Genomic DNA, 20,190 nt, shown 5'->3' on the forward strand with positions numbered 1-20,190 from the left:
GCCACTCATTGTACTGAGTCCTTGAAGGGGCCTATGACTTGCCCAAAGACACAGTGTTAGGAGGTGGTGCTGGCAGCCAGATCTTTCTATGATAACCTATACACACACCACTACACAATGCTTTGTACAAAATTCAGAAAGGATCCAACCAACAGCAATTGGTATTACACAGAGGTAACAGAACTCAAGGAGTCCTGGTCGCGGAAAGATCAAGAGCGCAACTCAAAGGTGGCAATCGAACCCACTCAGCAGGCTCAGCGGAAGAAAGACCTGGGGATGGCTCGCATGAAGATTATTGCCTAGAAAATCCTATGGGGGCTGTTCTGCTCTGTCACATGGAGTCGCCGTGAGTCTAGAGTGGAAGACATTTAACAGCAGAGAACTCAAACTCTTTTGAGAATCTGATAAAAGTTAAGAACTCTTTCCCAGAATAAACAAACAAACAAAATCAAACCCGATACCATGGAGTCGGATCCGACTCATAGCGACCCCTCCTTGGGTTTCCGAGGCGGTATCCCTACAGAAGTAGATCGCCCAACCTTCCTTCCCAGGAGTGGCTGGTTTGAACCCCCAGCCTTCTGGTTAGCAGTCATGTACCTTAGGCATTAGGCCACCAGAGCTCCCCTTCCCAAAATAACACTCAGAAAATTGCTCATTGATTTCAAAGGGGGTACCGAGATCACAGGCCTCCTGGAGCCTGTAGGTGTACCAAATTAAGAAATTGTTCCGATAGGAACATTGATCGCAACTTAATACCAGACGGATTTGGGAAAAGAAGCAACTCCAAACAAAACTGGGTTTTCCTCTCGGAAAACGGGAGGGGCTCCGCGGGAAGGAAAAGGAGAGGGGTGGAGCGCCTGGCACGGCCCCCTCCCCATCCTCCTGCCCCAGGCTCTTTTCGACAAGTCGGCGCTGGTTGGTAGTCTGTTGCAGAAGGTTTCAAAGGCGACAAACCAAATCCTAGGTGGTTGGAAGGAGCCAGAGCACTGTGACTTCTTCTTTAAATTTTTCTTTAAACCGTCAGCTCCCCAGCCTAAAGTTTCGACCCCTCCTTTCCCGGTCTCCGCTCCACACCTCTCGATTCTCTCTCGTTTCCCCCCTCCTCCACCCTGGTTTCTCTCCACCAGAACCACTGCCTCCGGCCCCGCCTCCGCAGCCGCGGGGTTTCACCTTCTTCTGAGTGAAATCTGCATAGTGGCCGCCCCCTAGGAGATCATTGGTGCAGCTCTGCTCGTCGTGGCCTATGATTGGTGAGCTGCGCGAGGTTATTTGCATGCCGCCTCAGCCGGGTACCCAGCTGTGCAGGCGGCGGGCTCCGCGTAGAACTTTGCCCAGAGCCTTCTCAAACCGGCTGGTCTGGGACTCTCCGCTGCGCGCGGCGCTGCCGCCGCCTCCTTTTCCTCCTGCCGCCGCCGCCGCCCTGTTCTCTTGGGATTCCTTGTCTGAGGAGGACAGACGGTCTGTTCTTGGGAAGTTGAGGTGGATTAGAGAGAGTGCCGAGGAGGAGCGGCGGCGGCGGCCGTTCTAGTGACAGCTCCGCGTCGAGACCCGAGGGACGTGGGGCTTCGGCTCGTCGCGATCTTGCTCACCTTCCATCAGACGCCGGGAGAGCGCGCGGGCTATGCGGTCCCCGAGACCCGCGGCGCCGAGAGGGAGAGGGGCGCCCCGAAGCGGCTAGAGCTTCTTTCTGCCCACTTAGGGAAGGGGGCATGGAGTTGTGAGCGCCTTTCTTTCCGCGAGGCCGCTGTCAGCAGGCTCCCCATGGCCGGGACGTACAGCTCCACTTTGAAGACGCTGGAGGACTTGACCTTGGACTCCGGCTATGGGGCCGGGGACTCTTGCCGCTCGCTCAGCCTATCGTCCTCCAAGTCCAACTCGCAGGCGCTCAACTCTTCGGCGCAGCAGCACCGCGGGGCGGCCTGGTGGTGCTACTCTGGCTCCATGAACAGCCGCCACAACAGCTGGGACACGGTGAATACGGTGCTGCCCGAGGACCCAGAGGTGGCCGACCTCTTCTCGCGCTGTCCGCGACTCCCCGAGCTGGAGGAGTTTCCCTGGACCGAGGGGGACGTGGCCCGCGTGCTCCGCAAAGGCGGTGGCGGCCGGCCACTGCCCGCGTTCTCGGGCGAGGCGGTGCGGCGCCTGGCAGGACTGCTCCGCAGGGCGCTGATCCGCGTGGCCCGCGAGGCGCAGCGCCTGAGCGTGCTGCACGCCAAGTGCACTCGCTTCGAGGTGCAGAGCGCTGTGCGTCTGGTGCACAGCTGGGCGCTCGCGGAGAGCTGTGCGCTGGCCGCAGTCAAGGCGCTGTCCCTGTACAGTATGAGCGCCGGGGATGGGCTGCGCCGGGGCAAGTCGGCGCGCTGCGGCCTCACCTTCTCCGTGGGCCGCTTCTTCCGGTGGATGGTGGATACTCGCATCTCCGTGCGCATCCACGAGTACGCGGCCATCTCGCTCACCGCCTGCATGGAGAACCTGGTGGAGGAGATCCGGGCCAGGGTGCTGGCTAGTCAGAGCCCTGACGGCGGAGGGGCCGGAGGCGGGGATGTGTCCGCCGAGGCCTTGGAGATGGTCATCAACAACGATGCCGAGCTCTGGGGAGTCCTTCAGCCCTACGAACATCTCATATGTGGCAAGAACGCTAACGGTAAGCGCTCAGACCTCTCACGGGTCGGTAGGGAAATCCCGCCGTGGGCTACCTGAGTTTCCTAGGCCGAAACTGGTGGGTGTAGGGGACTCTGAGAGAAAGTGTTTGGTCTGAAAGTAGAGAAGTACATCAAATAGATCTTCCCAGAGATTGTTCTGGCAGCTAACTGTTGGAGGGTAAAGTTATGGTTGACTTTCTCCAACCTGTTTTGCTTGACATGGGGACTGTTCACTGATGGGGTGAAATTGAGACTCTTGACCAAGCCGTTCTGATCCTCTCAAGAAGGAAAGCTGACTGCCTTGCCCTTCTTTGCCTTGCTTAATTGCGTGGGTCTCTAGTTGGTATCTTTCCCGCAGGCTGGGCTGATTGCTGCTAGCTATGGTTCTGCCCCTGGGTCCTCTCCAGACCAATAGCAGTAGCCAGAGAATCAGAACTCCAAGAGCTGAGCCTTGGATGAGTAGCGTGAGAGGAGGAGGGGTGCAGGGGAGCAGGAAGCTCGGACTTGGTGTTGCTGCCTTGGGCTTTGTTGGGTTTAAGAATAGGATCCTCTGGGGAGGGAAGCTGAAGGGTCGTGGATGGGTTCTTAACCCTGTGTATCCAGGGTGACGCAACCTGGTGACCCCTGAAGCTGCCTTCTAGAAAGGGAACCAAATGGTGGCTCCCAGGGCCTGATTTTCCAACCTGTCACTAACCAAGTAAGCAATTGATTCAAACCCTGTGTTACATTAAATGCCCAACCATACAGGCTTTCCTGAAGGTCAGGTTGACCTAGTAAACCACATTATGGGGAAGAGGTTGGGAGGAGGTGGGCAGCTGCATAGTGTCAGGTCTGGGAAAGGAGCAACTGAGTAGTTTCACTTTTCTGAAGGATGGCATCACTTTAGTGCAGAGGATGGAAACGAAGCACTCGACCATGCCCCTGGTAAGGTTGTTGTTAGTTGCTGTTGAGTCAGCTCTGACTCACAGCGACCCTATGACCTGCTAAGGTTAGGGTGTGCCATGCGCACAACAGCACACTGCCTACCAGACTCCAGTTTCTGGATTGGATTATTTAGAACTTTTTAAATGGTACCTTAGTCAGACATCCTTGCAATCTGATCGGATGGCCATTTGGTGGCAGCTTTTAGGGACAAATAAGCAATTAAGGACCAGGCAGATCTTGGGGAAAGATAAAGGGGAAGGATAAATTCAGATGTGCTTTAACATAATCATAATGGCTAAAATTTAAACAGCACTTGGCAATGCAAGAGTTACTGTCTGCAGCACTTTACCTGTTAACTCAAGGAATCCTGATAACATAACCATACTGGTGTATTATCCCCCTGATACAGATGAGGAACCTAAGGCACCCAGTGGTTAAGTAATTTGCCCAAGACTGCACAGGTAGTATGTTGCAAATCTGGGATTTGAACTCAGGTGCGCTCCAGAGTCCAAGCTTTTAGCCACTGAGGGAAGGAAACAGCTTTGTTTGTATTAGTTCAGTTTCCATGTAGAGCAGTTGACATGTCAGGACCCATTTTGAAGACACTCTGTGAGTAAGCATGGCTTGCTTTAAGTTTCATTGATTCTGTCTTTAATTCTGGCACTGGCAAAGGAGATGCCTGTGATACAAGAGGATCTGCCTTTTTCGTTTTCTTCTTAGCTCAGGATTGAGGTCAGTCTAGAACTTCAGTTGGTGACATCACAGCTGATAATTATGCTTCACCCTCCACGTTTGTGGCATCAACGCCGGGAACACCAGGTCCAGGAGAGGAAGTAGAGGGCAGGGGGATTTCCAGCCAGTTGTCATACGTAGCCCAGGGAAAGGGTTCTGTACTTTGGGCTGAGGGAAGCCCTGGGCTGAACTTGTAAGAAGCAAAGACTCCTAGGAGAAAAGACAGAGGCCCTGACCATATAAAGCAAACTAGAATAAAAGTAGAAAATAAGTGCTAAATAATAAATTAAAATGCCTTCTACATAAAGCTTGTGCCCAGCAGGTTGAGGCACTTCTCTCCAGTTTTTCTAACTGTACCTTGAGGCTGGTAAGAGCAGCTGCCTTTCCTAAGTACCCAGACAACACTGAGTGACCAGAAATTGCTAGGAAACAGGTGTCTTCCACTAAAGGGATTACCCCATAGAGCTGTTTCTTATCTGGGGTCATCACTTCTTGGGATTTTCTTTATAGGGTGGGCTTTTGACCCCATTGTTTACCTCTTCTCTACTCCCATCCAAAACAGTCCTTAAGCTGTTGTAGTCAGGAGAGCAGGACATCCTATGTGACAGACAACAAAGCTCCCAGGATGCTCAGAAAATGTCTCTCTTTGTACGTTCTGGTCTCCAAGGAGTTCGCAGGCGAGGTGGTCGCTTACTTCCATGCTCGTTTTTAATACATGAAAAACTGGGGGTGGCCTCACTAAACAATAACTAGGCTGATTTATTAAGTCCCTTTAGACAAAGTGAAATGAATGCTTAGAAGAAGAGGGGGCAATGAATTACTTAGGCCTGGAAGCTGGCTTGAGAGTAAAGCATAAACTGCTTAGGAAATAATCCAGAAATTCAAACATTTGTTATATTAAAATTACCCTTAGGCCATCAAGATTATAGTATACACAGCTGAAGACCAGGTGGAGAGTGGTTACACATGGGGGAGAGAGTGCTGGTTAGTATTCTTGTCCTGCTGGTCTTGCCTTTAAATTATATATTATTGTTGTTATGCCTGCTAATTATACAGCATGGGCACATGCATTTGACTCAGCTATATAGGGCTCTTAAACTTATAATGTCTTCCAATGAGGAATTTAAAGGCCCTAATTCATCCTATCCATTACTCAGGATGTTGGACAAGTATGGTTTAGCTCAGGCCAAGATAGATGATAAAAGTTCTTTAGTGTTTGTAAAACATGATCTCAGCTTCATAGAGCAGCAGGAGTTATCTATGGCTTGCTCATTTGGTATTGATGTCCCTGCTCCTGGGGCAATGTCATTAAATGATGGTATCTCTGTGGTTTCCTAATGGGCAGGTAGAGAAACCACTTTAGTAGCGAAGTAGTTATACACAGGCCGCTGACAGAAGATGGACATCCTCCTCCTCCTCCTGGCATGTGAGTTCCCTGCTGAGTGCCACTTCCCAGTTTCTTCTTGGCCATTTTCCTCACTGAGCTTTCATGGCTGCCCATAGTACTCAACTCCTGGACCGTAGAGCAAATGCTAGGATATTGGTGAGGTTATTCTTACTCCAAAGCAGTATCCGGGATGCCTGTGAGCATTGTGTTGCCGTAGTGGTAAAGAGTACAGATTTTGGAGTCATAGTGCAGGGTTTGAAGCTCTCCTATACCTGTTATGTGAGTGGCCTGGAGCAAATTTCTTAACCATTCCAAGCCACAGTTTTGTCATCTGTAAAATGGAGCAAAAATAATAACTCCTATCTCATAAAGTTGTTATGAGGATTAAATGATATCATAGATTTAAAGATTTTAGCACAAAACCAAGGGAGCTCTGGTAGCATAGTGGCTAAGGCACTTGACTGCTAACCAGAAGGCTGCCGGTTCAAACCCACCAGCCACTCCTTGGAAGGAAGATGGGGCAATCTACTTCCTTAGTGATACTGCCTTGGAAACCCAAGGAGGGGTTGCTGTGAGTCGGATCTGACTCGATAGCACACAACAACAACAACAAGCACAAAACCAAACTCACTGCTGTTGGTTTTGCTCAACCCCTCCTTGAGTTTCCGAGGCGGTAGATTGCCCAACCTTCCTTCCAAAGTAAGTGTTCAATAAATAGTAGCTATTCACTCAACATATACTTCCCCAGCACTGAGTCCATGCCCACCACTGGTAAAAGTGCTCTGGATCCAGTGGCAAACAATGGGAGGAAGGGCCTATTCTCATCAAGCTTATGCTCCAGTGGAGAAGACAAAAAAGTAAACAAAGAATTTGTTCTAAACTGTGTTATTAAAAAAGAAAAAAGTAATGAGATAATGTTACTGGGGCTCATTTAAATGACAGGGAAGGGCCTCTCTGAAGTTTTATTAGTAATAGCCAATAAGATCAATATTACTACCATCTAAGGGCCTTTAGGCAAAAAAATAGTGACTGCAGGCTTTTGTGAATCAGTCAGTAATTTACCAGTCAGGGCAAGTCTCAACCCTCATTTGTAGCTGAGCAATAAAAGGGCTGCATCTAGAGGAGGGATGGGACCTCTTCTCTTGTGGTTGAGGGATTTGTTTAGTGAAGAGATTGGCAGATGGATTTCCACTGAGATAATCAACCAGAGGAGCAAGGGTTAATGGAGCTACTATTTGCTGTTTAATCAGTTTCCACACTTGGGTAGTGTGAGGGAGGATGGCCTCTTACCCTTCTCTTTGACCATTTTACTGAAACCAAGAAGCTGGCAAAACTGAAACAAAGCAAAAGCTTTGGAAATGAAAACTTACTTTTCTCTTCGACACCTGAGAAATGTAACTGCAGCTCGAAGTAGAGGAACAAGGGCAGTTGTTCCACTTCCTCCAGAAAGCTTTATCTGACTCCTCGAACCTTGCCTGGAAGAACCAGCCCTCCTCCGGGTTTCACAGCACCAGAGCTCTCTCGCCCATGAGACTTGATGGTATCACTGTATCCCCTGTGCCTTCCAGGGTCTCATACATAAGTGCCCAATGAATATTTGTGAGGTGGAGAGAGGAGGAGAATAGATCCTACTACACAGAATATTTAGAGTTTTGACATCTTGAAAGAAGCTTTTCTCACGTTGACCAAGGCAGAGAATGTTAAGTTCTTGGTGAGTAAAGGCAGCGTGTTGGGGCTGCCCACACCATAGTGACATCATTCCACCTTTTGATACACTGATTTCTAGCAGAGTTCTCAGGCTGGCTGTGATGAATAAGGTGTTAACTGGGAAGGTTTCCAGGTTACAAGGATGCCTTCGGTATGTGGGATAGCCTTGATTTGGTACCCAAATTGGAAGGGTTTCACAGCAGAAGTCTAATAGGCGACAGATACACTAAGGAGGACACACACCGACAATCAACTCCCTTAAGGGTAGCAGCATCCCCTATTGCCAGCAGAGCACCCCCAGAGAACAATGTTTGTAAGTGAATATTGCTTGAAAAAGGTTGCATCTGTGCTCCCCCCAACCCCTGGGTTTGAGAACTGAGTCCAGGTAATCAATGCCGAGATGTTTCTGGGATGTGTAACCAAGGTGAAAAACCATGACTTGGAATCACTCAACAACAACTAACAACAGGTTCTGAAACAAGCCAGAGACACTTTGCCCCTAATCCTCAGGTGTGTCCATACCCCTCCTCACCATCAGTATTTGTCCTTGGCCAGACAGCACCATGGGTAGATGGAAGCTTTCGCCTGTTTCCACACTTCTGCAGCCATAATTATAGACCTGATTTTTGTACAGCATCATCAACTTTTTCGCATTTGTGAGCTTCCACTGAGGGGTCACCAAGGCTCAGGAGCAGGCTGTCCAGGACTGTGTCCCACATTTTGCTTAAGCACCAGGTCTTGAATCACAGAATCCAGGGTAATGAGGAACAGGTCAGTATGGGACCTTCTTCAGGATGGTATTTAGGGCCAAACCCATAGCAACAACGGTATTTCTTATAAAGATGGTTTGTTAACGGCCTCCTGTGTCCAGGCACTTTACATATGTTGTTGTAGTTGTTTGTTACCATTAAGTCAATTATGACTCATGGCATGAAGAGTAGAGCTGCTCCATAAGGTTTTCAGGGTCGTGACCTTTCAGATGCCTATCACCAGGCCTAGCTTCCAGGGCACCTCTGGGTGGGGCCGAACCACCAACCTTTTGGCTAGTTGTCAACTACTTAACAGTTGTGAATCTTCACAACCACAGTGAAGGAACAGGCATCGAGGCCAGGTGTGTATCCATCTCTAAAGGATGCTGCTTGCTGCCTTTCCCCACCCAGCGAGCGTGCCTGCAGGTGCCATCGATTTTAAGGTGCTTTTATTGCTGCTCCAGAGGGGGCAGGGAGCTCTGCCGCCCAGGGAGGGTTATCACAAGTGTCCTGGCTGGCTGATCAATAAGTGCATCAGAATGGAAAGGCAGCAGACTACATCGCAATGCTCTTCTCTCGAGGGGTGAGTTAGCTCAGGAAGGGTGGACACAGTGGAGGGACAGGGGCACAGGAATTCTGTGTTAGGGCAGTGGGATCTGGGGCTTAGCTCTCTTCTCTCGAGTTGGCCAAAAGGCCTCCAGGGGAGCTTTTGTGAGTCCACTACAGTGTCCAGCTGCTGAGTAAACCTTGGTCGAGGAGCACAGGAGGAGAGTGAAGTCAAGTGCATAAACACTCCAAACTGTTTTTAAATTGGGTCCCAATTTACTCTGCTTTTTTACTGAGCCGTGCCCTCAATTTAAAGTCTCTTAAATCTGTTTCTTTAGGGTCAGTTCTTATACCAAGCCAAAAAAAAAACCATTGCTGTAGAGTCAATTCTGACTCATAGTGACCGTAATAGGACAGAGAACTGCCCCATAGGGTTTCCCAGGCTGTAAATCTTCAGGGAAGTAGACACCACATCTTTCTCCTGAGGAGCAGCTGATGGGTTTGAACTGTGGACCTGTTGGTTAACACCTGAGCAATTGACCACGGCGCCACCAGGGCTCAGTGCTTACCCAGGGGTCAGTATACTGAGGCATGGTGCTCAGGGGATGTGTGATAAGAGGGTAGCAACAAGTGGGGCTGCCTGGATACAGATCCTGACAGCCTCATCTCAAGCTGGGTGATTCCGGACCACCTGTTTAACTTCTGTGCTTTAGTTTCTTCCTCAATAACAGGGTTTCTATACTCTGGCTATGTATATATTTAAATAATATTTAATTGTATTTTTGGTGAAAGTTTACAAAGCAAATTAGGTTGCCCAAACCCGGCACTAATATTTTATACTGAATAGTTCTTTGTTGTGGGGGTTATCCTGTGCATTGTAGGATATTTAATGGCATCCCTGCCTCTGTCTGCTAGATGCCAGTATCACCCCCACACCACCAGTTGTGACAATCAAAAGTGTCTCCAGACATTGCCAGATGTCCCCTAAAAAATCACCCGTGGCTGAGAAATCCTGCTGTATAAAATAGAACTCATAGTTCTCTTTTAATCCAACTCATAGGATTGTTGTGATGATTAATGAGGGACTTCGCAATGTGTTTGCCATTGGGAACCCTATGGAGCATAGTTCTACTTTGACACGTGAGTTGGAATTGACTCAGTGGCAGCTGCTTTGGTTTTGCAATGTACACTATGGCACATAAAATACTAGTTTCAATTATCACTATAATTTTTGCTAGTGTTGGATGCACTAGTTATGTTCACTTTTGTCAGAGTGAGAGTCTAGTGCAGGGGAGGGTCAGGGTCAGCGAAAAAGGGAAGACCCTCAACAAGATGGATTAACTCAGTACTTGCAACAGTGGGCTTGAGCACAGCAAGGACTGTGAGGATGGTGCAGGACCGGGCAGCATTTGGTCTTTTGTACACAGGGTCACTGTGAGTCAGAGCCGACTTGATGGCACTTTACAACAACAGTGCAGGGGGATTGTGATCCCAATCTCAGGGTGGTGAGTGTTAGTCACAAGGCTTTCCTTGCTGATTAACAATTTGTGTGTGGAGGTAGGAGGAAGTTACGATGTCTGAAGAAAGCACCCTTGTGCTTTGCTCACGTATAGCTCAGTGGCCCCCCAGATGAAGTGGGCTGGCAGTGGGCGGTGAGATCAGACCCCCTCTCCCTTCCAAGACCACACCCACCACTGCCAGGAGGACACCAACGGTATGGATTCAAAGCTCTGGGCCCTTAGGGAGCAATTAAGCTGTGGATATTTGACCCGGCTTGTTGCAAGGCTTGTTGCAACCGCCAAGTCCTGAGCCACAGGGATGGCAGGTGTTTTGTGTTTTGCTGGCCTGTCATGTAAACACACTTTGTGGTGTTCTTGTTTGTTTTAAAAAAGGCCTAAATGGTTTTGGAGCTTTGGCTGTATGTTTGGAACTGCACGCCGAATTGGGAGGAGATGCTTAAGAAACAAGTCTGAGACATGCCACGCTGGCCTCATTAATCGACTTAACGTGCATCAGCTACGTACAAAGCAATGGAGACAGATTTGGGGACAGGAAGAATTGATCTTGCCTGTGAAGGAGTTTAAAATGTAGTAAGGAAAGCAAACCATGTACCTGGATACTTACAAAGAAGTATATGCTTGCTGCATTCAAGTAACAGAGATATGCTGAAAACCACCATTGACTATGTGGCCGTGCCCATCATGGGTGCTTTCTGTAGGCTATTTCCTTTAATCCTCTCAGCCCCTCTAGAAGGTAGATATGACTTCCACTCCATAGGTGAGGACCCTGAAACGTTTGGTAGTTTGAGAGCGCAGGAGATGAGTTCTGGTTGGGAAGGGTGCAAGGGAGTCAGGGCTTTATTACTGAAAGGGTGCTCTGCGAGCCAGGGGGGGTTGGGGAAGACCCTAAGGCACTTGACTGCTAACCAGAAGGCTGGCGGTTCAAACCCACCAGCCACTCCTCGGAAGGAAGGTTGGCCAATCTATGTCCATAGAGATACCGCCTTGGAAAACCAAGGAGGAGGGGTCGCTATGAGTTGGATCTGACTTGATGGCTGTAAGTTTTTTTAGATGTGATAGGAGGTGGCACAGAGAGCCTGGAGGCTTCCAGATAGAGGGAACAGTGTGAGCAACAACCTGGAACCAAAAGTTTGTGTTGGAGAAGAACAGGTAATCCTGTTTGGCTGGAGCGTTCAGATATATAACAAGGAGGAGTGGAGGAGATAACAGTAAAAAGGAGAACTTTTCCCACATCTTTTATCCAGATGTTAAGAACCCCGCCTGAGCATAAGATAAGAGTTTTCCAAAACCTGTTTTTGTAACTGAGAAAGCAAGTGTGCCTGCACCTCCGCTCATCTTTAACCACTGCTCCAGATCTCCTGTTGCCCCTCCAGTTGGTTAAAGCTTGACTTCCCAAAATGCAGTGACCCTGTGTTTTACTGTTCTAGCAATAACAGTAATACAAGAAGACCTTAACAGAGCAAATCTGGGTTGAAAGGGGGTGAAGGACAAGGCTTTGATCCATCTTGCTTCTCCCACTGAATTTGGCTTCTGACACAACATTTTTCATGGCCCTGGACATAGCTTTTTAGGCCAAAACAATCCCAGCACTGGTCGGGCTGGCAAACTTGTGAAATGAGGACATCGGGTTTACTTTTGCCAAGGTAGGATTTTCAAGTTGAGATTAGAAGGCTCCAGAACTTTCTTTGGTGATAAGGCTGACTTGATATATTCAATTTTTAGAGTTTCTTTTGTTATTGTTGTTTGGGGTGGGGATGGGGAGTAACAGCTCAATTCTCAGAGACAGTCACTTTCTAATTTTTGGCTTTGGTCCAGGGCATTGATAATAAAACATTCAACTGGAATCTTTGGCATCTGGATTGGGCTCTTTAGGGTCCAGCTACATTTACTTGGCAATAATAATAACATGGTGGTTCATCACTGGCCGAGCTAATCATTCAGGTGTGTTAGTCTTTTTCCTGACTTAGTGTTTGTTATGAAGCCATTTTCTTATCACATAGGGAAAAAAAAAAAAAAACTGAATATGTTGCAAAAATAAATATAGTCATTTGTCATTGATTCTAATATAATAAGAATTGTGCTTAGTTCTACTGCCCACTGTTTTCTTGGGATCCATTGTTTTCAAAAGATGATTAGGAAAGTCAGGCCCCAAGAAGGAAATGTTAAACAGTGAACTTGAAGTACTGGAGATACAGGGTTAGGGGAGGGGAGAGGTGAAACAGGCCTCTCCACACACGAAAGTCACCCCTACAAATGAGCCAAGCTTTTGTTGAAAACTTTAAAACTTTGTTTCTTTTTTAGCGTGCGTGTGTGTGTGTGTGTGTGTGTGTACCTTTTAAAGCAGGAAGATTAGTATTTGTTGTGAGAAGACCTGTTAACACAAGCTGAGGCTCACACACCAAGCTTGTTTGTGCACAAGCTTCTAGAACAATCCAGTGCAGAGAGCTAAGGATTTGGATCCAGGAACTCAGAGTTGAAGTTTGGCCCCTCTGTGACCTGGAGTGAATCACTCTGTCTTCTTGGATCGCTGTTTCTTTATCTGTGCTGTGAAGATGTTGGCCTAGATTCTCCAAGGGCCCTCCTGTCTCTGGTAATATTTCTAGACCCCACATGGACACTGAAATCATTTTCCTAAGGTCAAGCCCTGTAATGAGTGTCCTTGGGAAAGAAACAACTCAGGCTGGAGCTGGACACAGTTTCTGAAGAGCTGGCTGGGTAGGAGCACTCAGCTCTATCCTTTTTATGTCGGGATTAGCTGTGATTATTTATCCTTCCCTGCTTTCCTCAGAAGGGTGAGTTTGGTATACTTTTGGCCAACTTAAGGATTCAGTGCTTGACAGCTGTGTCCAGGCTCTGGCCGGCCAGCATGGTGGCGAGATCCCAAAGTGACTTCATGCAGTGGGTGTTTAAATCCCGCCTACCCAGACTCAGGTATTTATAGCAGGGCAGCAGCTAGGGGGAGAAAAATTAACTAAGCTACACCCTTCTTTATACTATGTGAGACAGAGACAGGCATTGTAAGGAATTTAGAAGGCAGAGCTATATAATCCAGCAAGATATTTTTAAATGTTGCTTGTTGCAGTTGGCAGAGCCCACTTTTCAAAGAAGAGGGAAAATGAGAGTAACTGAGGATCATGGGCTGCCAAGAATTTGGAAGGCTGAGGTGGAGCCTGGTACTCTGAGATGTACTGGGTCTAAACTCCAATTTATTTCACAGTCAGAGTTTGAGCCAGGCTTGGGAAAATCAGGATGAGAGGCTAGGTAAGCGGGGTGCTTGTCAGCCCTCTTTCCTACCAGCTCATGTACTCTCCAGATTCCTACGTTGAAAATCAATGAAATGTTCTGGAAAAAGTAGAACATACATCAAAAAAGAGTTACTTCTGTAAACACCAGGGATGCTAGTAGATGCTGCTTCAACTCATCTCAGCAGTCGGGTAAACCCCGTTTTACTCAAACAATTTGGAACAGGTTGCTTGCAGCTGTTCCTCTAGATGTAATCCTTCCAGGCCAAGCTGGGCAGGCCAGAACTATGCTGGGACGCTATTCAGTAGCAGGTGAGAGAGGGCCTCAGGGGCAGAGCTTTCTCTGGAAGGCAATGGAATGACCTCGCACTGTTCAGTGGGTGCTTGTAAAGTATCCTAGGAGAGGTTGCCATGTTTTCTGCCATGTTGGTCTTTGAGGAGACAGATGGTGGTGACACTGGGAGTACCTGGGGATTAAGAACAGGAGAAAGGCTGAGAATTGAGTTTGGGGTAAAGCCATTTGTTCATCCAACAATTATTTTGTGAAGTCTTACTGTGTGCTAGACAGTGTGCCAGGTCTTGGAGACAGAACAAATGAATGAAACAGACCTACCGGAGAGGAGAGTGGATAGATGAGAAAGAAGGCATGCTAGAGGAATCACAATGAGGCTACTGTGGCCAGAAAAGAGAGATCCAGGCAGTGTGGTTGGCCTCCAAGGAGGCCAGTGTGGTTGGGATGGGGCAAGCATTGGTGGGGAGGAGTGTAGTGTGAGATGGGGTTAGAGAGGATCAGGGGGAGATTCTTCAGGCAGGACCCTTGTGTAACTGGACCTTGGCTTTTTATTCCAAGTAAACCTGCAGCAATTAGAAGAATGGAAGCAGGTAACCAGCTAGACTTTTGCCATCATCCAGGTGAAAGGAGGTAGTAGCTTGGGCTAGGGTGACAGTAGAGGAGGTTGTAGAATATTTTGAAGTTGGAACCAATGGGATTTGCCACTGGCTTGGGTATGAGATATAAGAGAAGCATCAAGTGTGACATTAAGTTTATGGTCTGACCAACTGAGAGAATGGAGTGGCCACTGACTAAAATGGGAAAGGCTATGGAGGAAGTGGGATTGGCCCAAAGATCCAAGTGTGATGTTCATTGCTTATCTCCAACTTAATGTATAGAGATGTCAAATAGGCAGTTGGTGTCCAGATCTCCTTGACTAGGAAGAAAGGCTGTCTTCAATTTCCTTAACTATATGATAGATTAAAACATTGCCCTCTTTGCCCTTCCAGAGGATGGGCCCATCTAGCAGCTTGACTGGGGCCTCAGGCAATGGATATTTAATTATCAGTCTTATAATTCTTTGGTCATGGCCTTAAGAATGCCTGAATTTTGCTCTGGCTTCTTTGCAGGCAGCCTTTAATGAAGATCATCAAATCTGTTGTTCCCTGTTGTTAGCATGGGGTTTATTTAATTAGGTCCAGTTGTTTTGTAGATCCCTGTGACTTTCTGCATGTGTCCTTCAGTTCTGAGAAAGCAAGACTCCATTTTCAGGCAGGTTTAGATTCCTAGAGGCTGAGCCTGGCTCAGAATTTAGTCAAAAAGAGAACCCAGTTGGGTGGTTTGAGGCCTGGAGTATTCTTGGGAAGGCTTTAGGAGTGTCCCAGTGCCCTTTAGATGGTTTGACCTCTGGTCCTCGGAGGAGATTGGCAATACAGGATGGCTCTAGGGTAGAATCTGAAAGAGTTATCACTGCCTGTCAACTGGTTACTTCCTGTCTCTGAACCTCAGTTTTCCTCTTCTGTATAAATGAGGATGGATAATCATAGCTCCTATCTCCTGGGGTGACTATTGCAGGGTTCTAATCCTGGATTTATCTAGAGTGCTTTAAAACAGTGTGTGCATACATGTCTGTCTGTCTGTCTGTCTCTCTCTGTCTCTCAAGGTCCCACCCCCAGAAATTCTCATTTAACTGGTCTGGAGTAGCGCCCAGATGATGTGGGTAGCGTTCTTGAGAGTCTGGCACACAGTGAGCACTCAGACATTAGCTATTATTAGCGGTAAAAGAACCATTGTTTTGGAGCACTCATCATTGCCCCGCCCAGGATGGTAACTTTCCTTCCCTTCACAGCTATGCTGCTTTGACTCACTCCTTATCTGGAAGGCTCTCCAAAGAACACCCAAGAGAAGCTTGACTCGTTCAGTTTACATAGAAAGGGCAAAGTTAGATCTAGAATGACAGTGGCACCATATAATAATGTTCTTTACCCCAGTGGAATTCCTTAATCCTTGTCATGAGATGGATACTATTAATTTCATTTAAAAGAGAAGGAAATTGAGGCACGGAGTGTTTAAGTGACTTCCTTAAGGCCACACAGTTAAGTGGTAGGCTGTCATCAAGCCCACACAGCCTTACTTCACATTCTTTTCCCAACCATGCTGTCTTAGTTATATACTGCTGCTATCACAGAAATACCACAAGTGAATGGCTTTAACAAACAGGAATTTATTTTCTCATTGTTTATGTGATAGTTAAAAGTTATGTGTCAACTTGGCTGGGCCTGGTTTTGAGTGGCTGCGCAGCTGGATATAGTATTCCCCATGATGAGATTGGTAATCAACTCCATGGTGGAATCTACTGTGAGCAGCTGAGTAGCTGCCTTGCCTTAGGGGTGTGATCTGCTCCCAGTATATAAGGAGAAGCTTTAGGAATGGTTTGTAGCTTTTGGCCCACTTAAATCCTGTGTGTAGCCGAGTCATTGTTCAGCAGCCTGCCATGTTGTCTTCTGACTGTAGGACTCTTACTGGCCTTGAACCAGTGGCCTGTCATGTGGTTTGGTAATATTAGGACTGTGCCTTGTTACTTGTTGACCTCGGGTTTGTCAGCCTCAGCAGCCAGCTGAGTGAAGAAAGCCTCCAGTTTCCGTGGGCTTGGAGCTAGAGGCAGAGCTAAAGCCCAAGTCTGAGGGACTTTCACCCAGTCCCTAGAGCCTGGTACTTTGAATTTGGACTTCTAGCCTCCTGAGCTATAAGAAAATAAACTGTTCAAGCCATCCCATTTGTGGTATATCTTCTGTTAGAGCAGCTTGAAGTCACCAAAACAGTTTAGGAGGCCAGAAGTATGAACATGGGGCACCAGCTCTAGGGAAAGGCTTTCTCTCTCTGTTGGCATTGGGGGATTGTCCTTGTCTCTTCAGCTTCTGCTTCCTGGTTCCTTATAGATCTCCGTGTGTCTTGGCATCTATCTCAACCTGTCTCCCCTATGCTCACTTACTTTAATCTCTTTTATATCTCAAAAGAGATTGACTCAAAATATACCCTACACTAATCCTGCCTTATTAACATAACAAAGACAACCCATTCCCAAATGGGATTATGACCACAGCCATAGAGGTTAGGATTTACAACACATATTCTGGGGGGAAATGATTCAATCTGTGACATGCCGTATACCTTCCCCAGCCAGAAAAGCCAAGACACTGAAATCTCAACTCTGATCCTCCAGCACATACCTACCGTGCATTGTTGTTGTTGTTATGTGCCGTCGAGTTCACCCCGACTCATAGCGACCCCTCCTTGGGTTTCTGAGGCAGTATCACTACGGAAGTAGGATTGCCCAACCTTCCTTCCGAGGAGTGGCTGGTGGGTTTGAACCGCCAGCCTTCTGGTTAGCAGTCAAGTGCTTTAGCCACTATGCTACCAGAGCTCCTGCATTTACTAAGTACCAGACCTGATATAATATTAAGTACACAGACCTACAGTGTACTTAATATTATATCATGTAATCCTTACAGTCATTCAAAGAGGTATGTATTCTTCTTATTCCCATTTTACAGTGGAGGAAACTGAGGCTCCAAGTGACATAGCTAGTAAACAACACAGCAGGATTCAAACCAAGATCTTCTGGGCTCCAGAGTCCTTATTCACCCTGCTGCCTCCCTCCCTCCTGCCCTCTTTTTGGGAGCGGCCTGGGTGGGGAGGAAGCACTTACAGTGATTTTCCTGAGCAGAGTAACTGATGTTTTGGTTCAAGAGAGGGAGAGGAGCTAAAGTAAGGCCAGAGTATTCCTCACTGCTCTGAACAACTGGGCCATTTAGGTGCCTTAAAATAGTAATGTTGCCCAGTGGGGTGGCTGACCTGACAGGCATGAGATCTGTGGTGTAGGTATTTGTTTCTCTGCCTGTCTAAAGATATAACTTGAGAAGCACATTGCTTCTCTTCTGTTAGTGTGAATGAAATAACCTCTGAAAGATTGTGTGTGTTGGTTGCTTAAAATAGTCCAAGAGGAAGAATGTTTGGAAGCTGTTAGCTCCTCGAGTCTATTTCCTCTTGATTTATGACACCTCAGAGAGTGCTGGGCCTCCTCTTATTTACCCTTCTGGCTGCTGCTTTCCACCATATTTTAGTCCTTGTATCATCATAAGCCAAAGGAGTCTATTATGAGAAAAAGTGGTAACCTTTTCTAATTAGGAGGCTTCCATTCGTTTATTATTATTATTTTTTTTTTAAAGGGAAATAAAATTGAGAGGACATTTGCTTTGGAATTGACTTATTTCTCTCTTCCAGCTGCAAAGGTTCCAAGATCATAGTGATGGTGTTTGCTCTGGAACTAGAATAATTTATTTCATTTTATTTGTTCACACTAAAGCCTTCCCAGCCTTCATCCTGTGGCATCCAGGAGGCCTGCCATGCTTACCAGGAGTGAGGGGAAACCACCAAGAGCTGCGCTGTTCAATATGGTAGCCATTAGCCTTGTGTGGCTATTTAAATTTAAATGAAACCAGATTAAAAAAAAAAAAAAATCAATTCTTACTCACACTATCTATGTTTCAAGTGTTCAATAGCTCATGTGGATAAACAAAAACTCATTGCCCTTTAGTCAAGTCTGACTCATGGCGACTCCTTGTGTTACAGGGTACAGCCTAGAACTCCATACGGTTTCCTTGGCTATAATCTTCATGGAAGCGGATTGCTAAACCTTTCTTCTGTGGTGCCACTGGATAGATTTGAACCACCAACCTCTAGGTTAGCTAAGAGTAAAACCTTTGTACCACCCAAGGACCTTGTGGATAGTGGCTGCCGTATTGGACAATATAGAATATTCCCACCATCACAGTTCTATGGGACAGGGCTACCATTACAGAGTGGGTCAGTGATCAGTCACTTGGAGCCAGCTTTCTGGATTGTCACAAGTCTTAACATTTTAACCATTTTCCATCATCTGTGAAGCCCTTTGTTTACAGAAACAGCAAGATTCATGTAAGTGGAGATTAAGGCCATTGATTCTTGTGGCTCTAACCTCTAGACCCTTGACATAAGGTCAGATTTTATGTTTAGTCTGGTTTCAAGGGGCTGTGTGCCTCCAGCCTCCCCTGGTCTGCTGGAAAGTGCAAGTGGAGACAATGACCTTGTTCTATGTGAGCATTCTAGTGCTGCAGAGTTGTTGATCCATCCAGACATTTTCTACTCCACTATCAACTGGATTCATAGAAAAGCAAGAAAACTATGCCTGAACTATTGTATTAAAAAAAACCAAAACACTGCCGTTGGGTGGATTCCAACTCATAGTGACCCTCATTGGGTTTCCAAGGCTGTAATTAAAAAGCCGTAAACGGAGGTAGATTGCCTCATCTTCCTCCCACAGAGCAGCTGGCAGGTTTGAGCCACTGACTTCTGGTTAGTAGCGAAATACCTTACCCAATATACTACCAGAGCTGCTCAAATTATCATATAGGATGTGTGTTTTGTTCATGACAGGTTTTAGAAGCCAAGTAAGGAGGCAGAGTGATTGCATGGTTAATAACATACACTGCTTGCTGGACATCCCACCTCTACAGTTTCCAAGTTGTGTGACGTGAGCAAGTCATTTAGCCTTTCTCTCCTTGTCGGTGAGATGGTGATTTAAAAATACCTCACTGGGATTTTGTGGGCTGCTGGTGGCACAGTAGTTAAGGGCTCAGCTGCTAACAGGTCAGCAATTCAAACCTAGCCACTCTGCAGGAGAAAGATGTGGCAGTCTGCTTTTATAAGGACTACCACCTAGGAAACCCTAAGGGGAAGATCTCCTCTGTCCTATAAGATCACTTTGAGTCGGAATGGACTTCATGGCATACAACAACAGTAGTAAACAAAAGGTTGGCAGTTCAACCTACCCAGTGGCTCTGCAAGAGAAAATGTGATAATTTGCTCCCTAAAGATGGTAGCCAAGAAAACCTTATGAGGCAGGTTTTTTAAAAAAAAAAAACGTTTTTCATTTTAATTTTTGCAGTGTTTCCTGCCCTCCCCTCCCATTCCTGGTAACCAACAAAGAAAATTTCCTTCCAAATATAAACCTTTCCTTGACTTTTTATAATAATAAACTAATACAATATTTGTCCTTGTGTGATTGACTTATTTCACTCGGCATAATGTCCTCCAAGTTCATCTACCTTATATGGTGTTCTGCAGATTCTACATTATTCTTTAGTGTTGCATAATATTTCATTGTGTGTATGTACCATAGTTTGGTTATCCATTCTTCTGTTGGTGGGCATCTAGGTTGTTTCCATCTTTTTGCTATTGTAAATAGTGTCACAGTGAACATGGGTGTGTGCATATATCTGTTGTTCTGGCTCTCACTTCTTGAGGATATATACCTAGTAATGGGATTGTTGGATCAAATGGTATTTCTAATTCCAGCTTTTTAAGGAATCACCATACTGCTTTCCACAGTGGTTATATCATTTTGCAGTTCCCACCAGCAGTATATGAGA

The 20,190-nt window shown here is 46.7% G+C and overlaps 1 protein-coding gene across 1 annotated transcript in view; it reads left to right on the forward strand.

Annotated features, from left to right (window-relative positions):
• The first annotated feature begins 1,761 nt into the window (after positions 1 to 1,761).
• ABTB2 (ankyrin repeat and BTB domain containing 2) overlaps positions 1,762 to 20,190 on the forward strand; it is a 198,270-nt gene continuing 179,841 nt past the window's right edge. The window contains exon 1 of the mRNA XM_007943265.2: positions 1,762 to 2,644. Within this exon, the coding sequence (XP_007941456.1) occupies positions 1,762 to 2,644 (883 nt within the window). The remainder of the gene's footprint in view (positions 2,645 to 20,190) is intronic.

This window comes from Orycteropus afer, unplaced genomic scaffold (assembly GCF_000298275.1).
Source record: "Orycteropus afer afer isolate SDZICR_OR568_19922 unplaced genomic scaffold, OryAfe1.0 scaffold00103, whole genome shotgun sequence".
Classification (NCBI taxonomy): Eukaryota; Metazoa; Chordata; class Mammalia; order Tubulidentata; family Orycteropodidae; genus Orycteropus; species Orycteropus afer.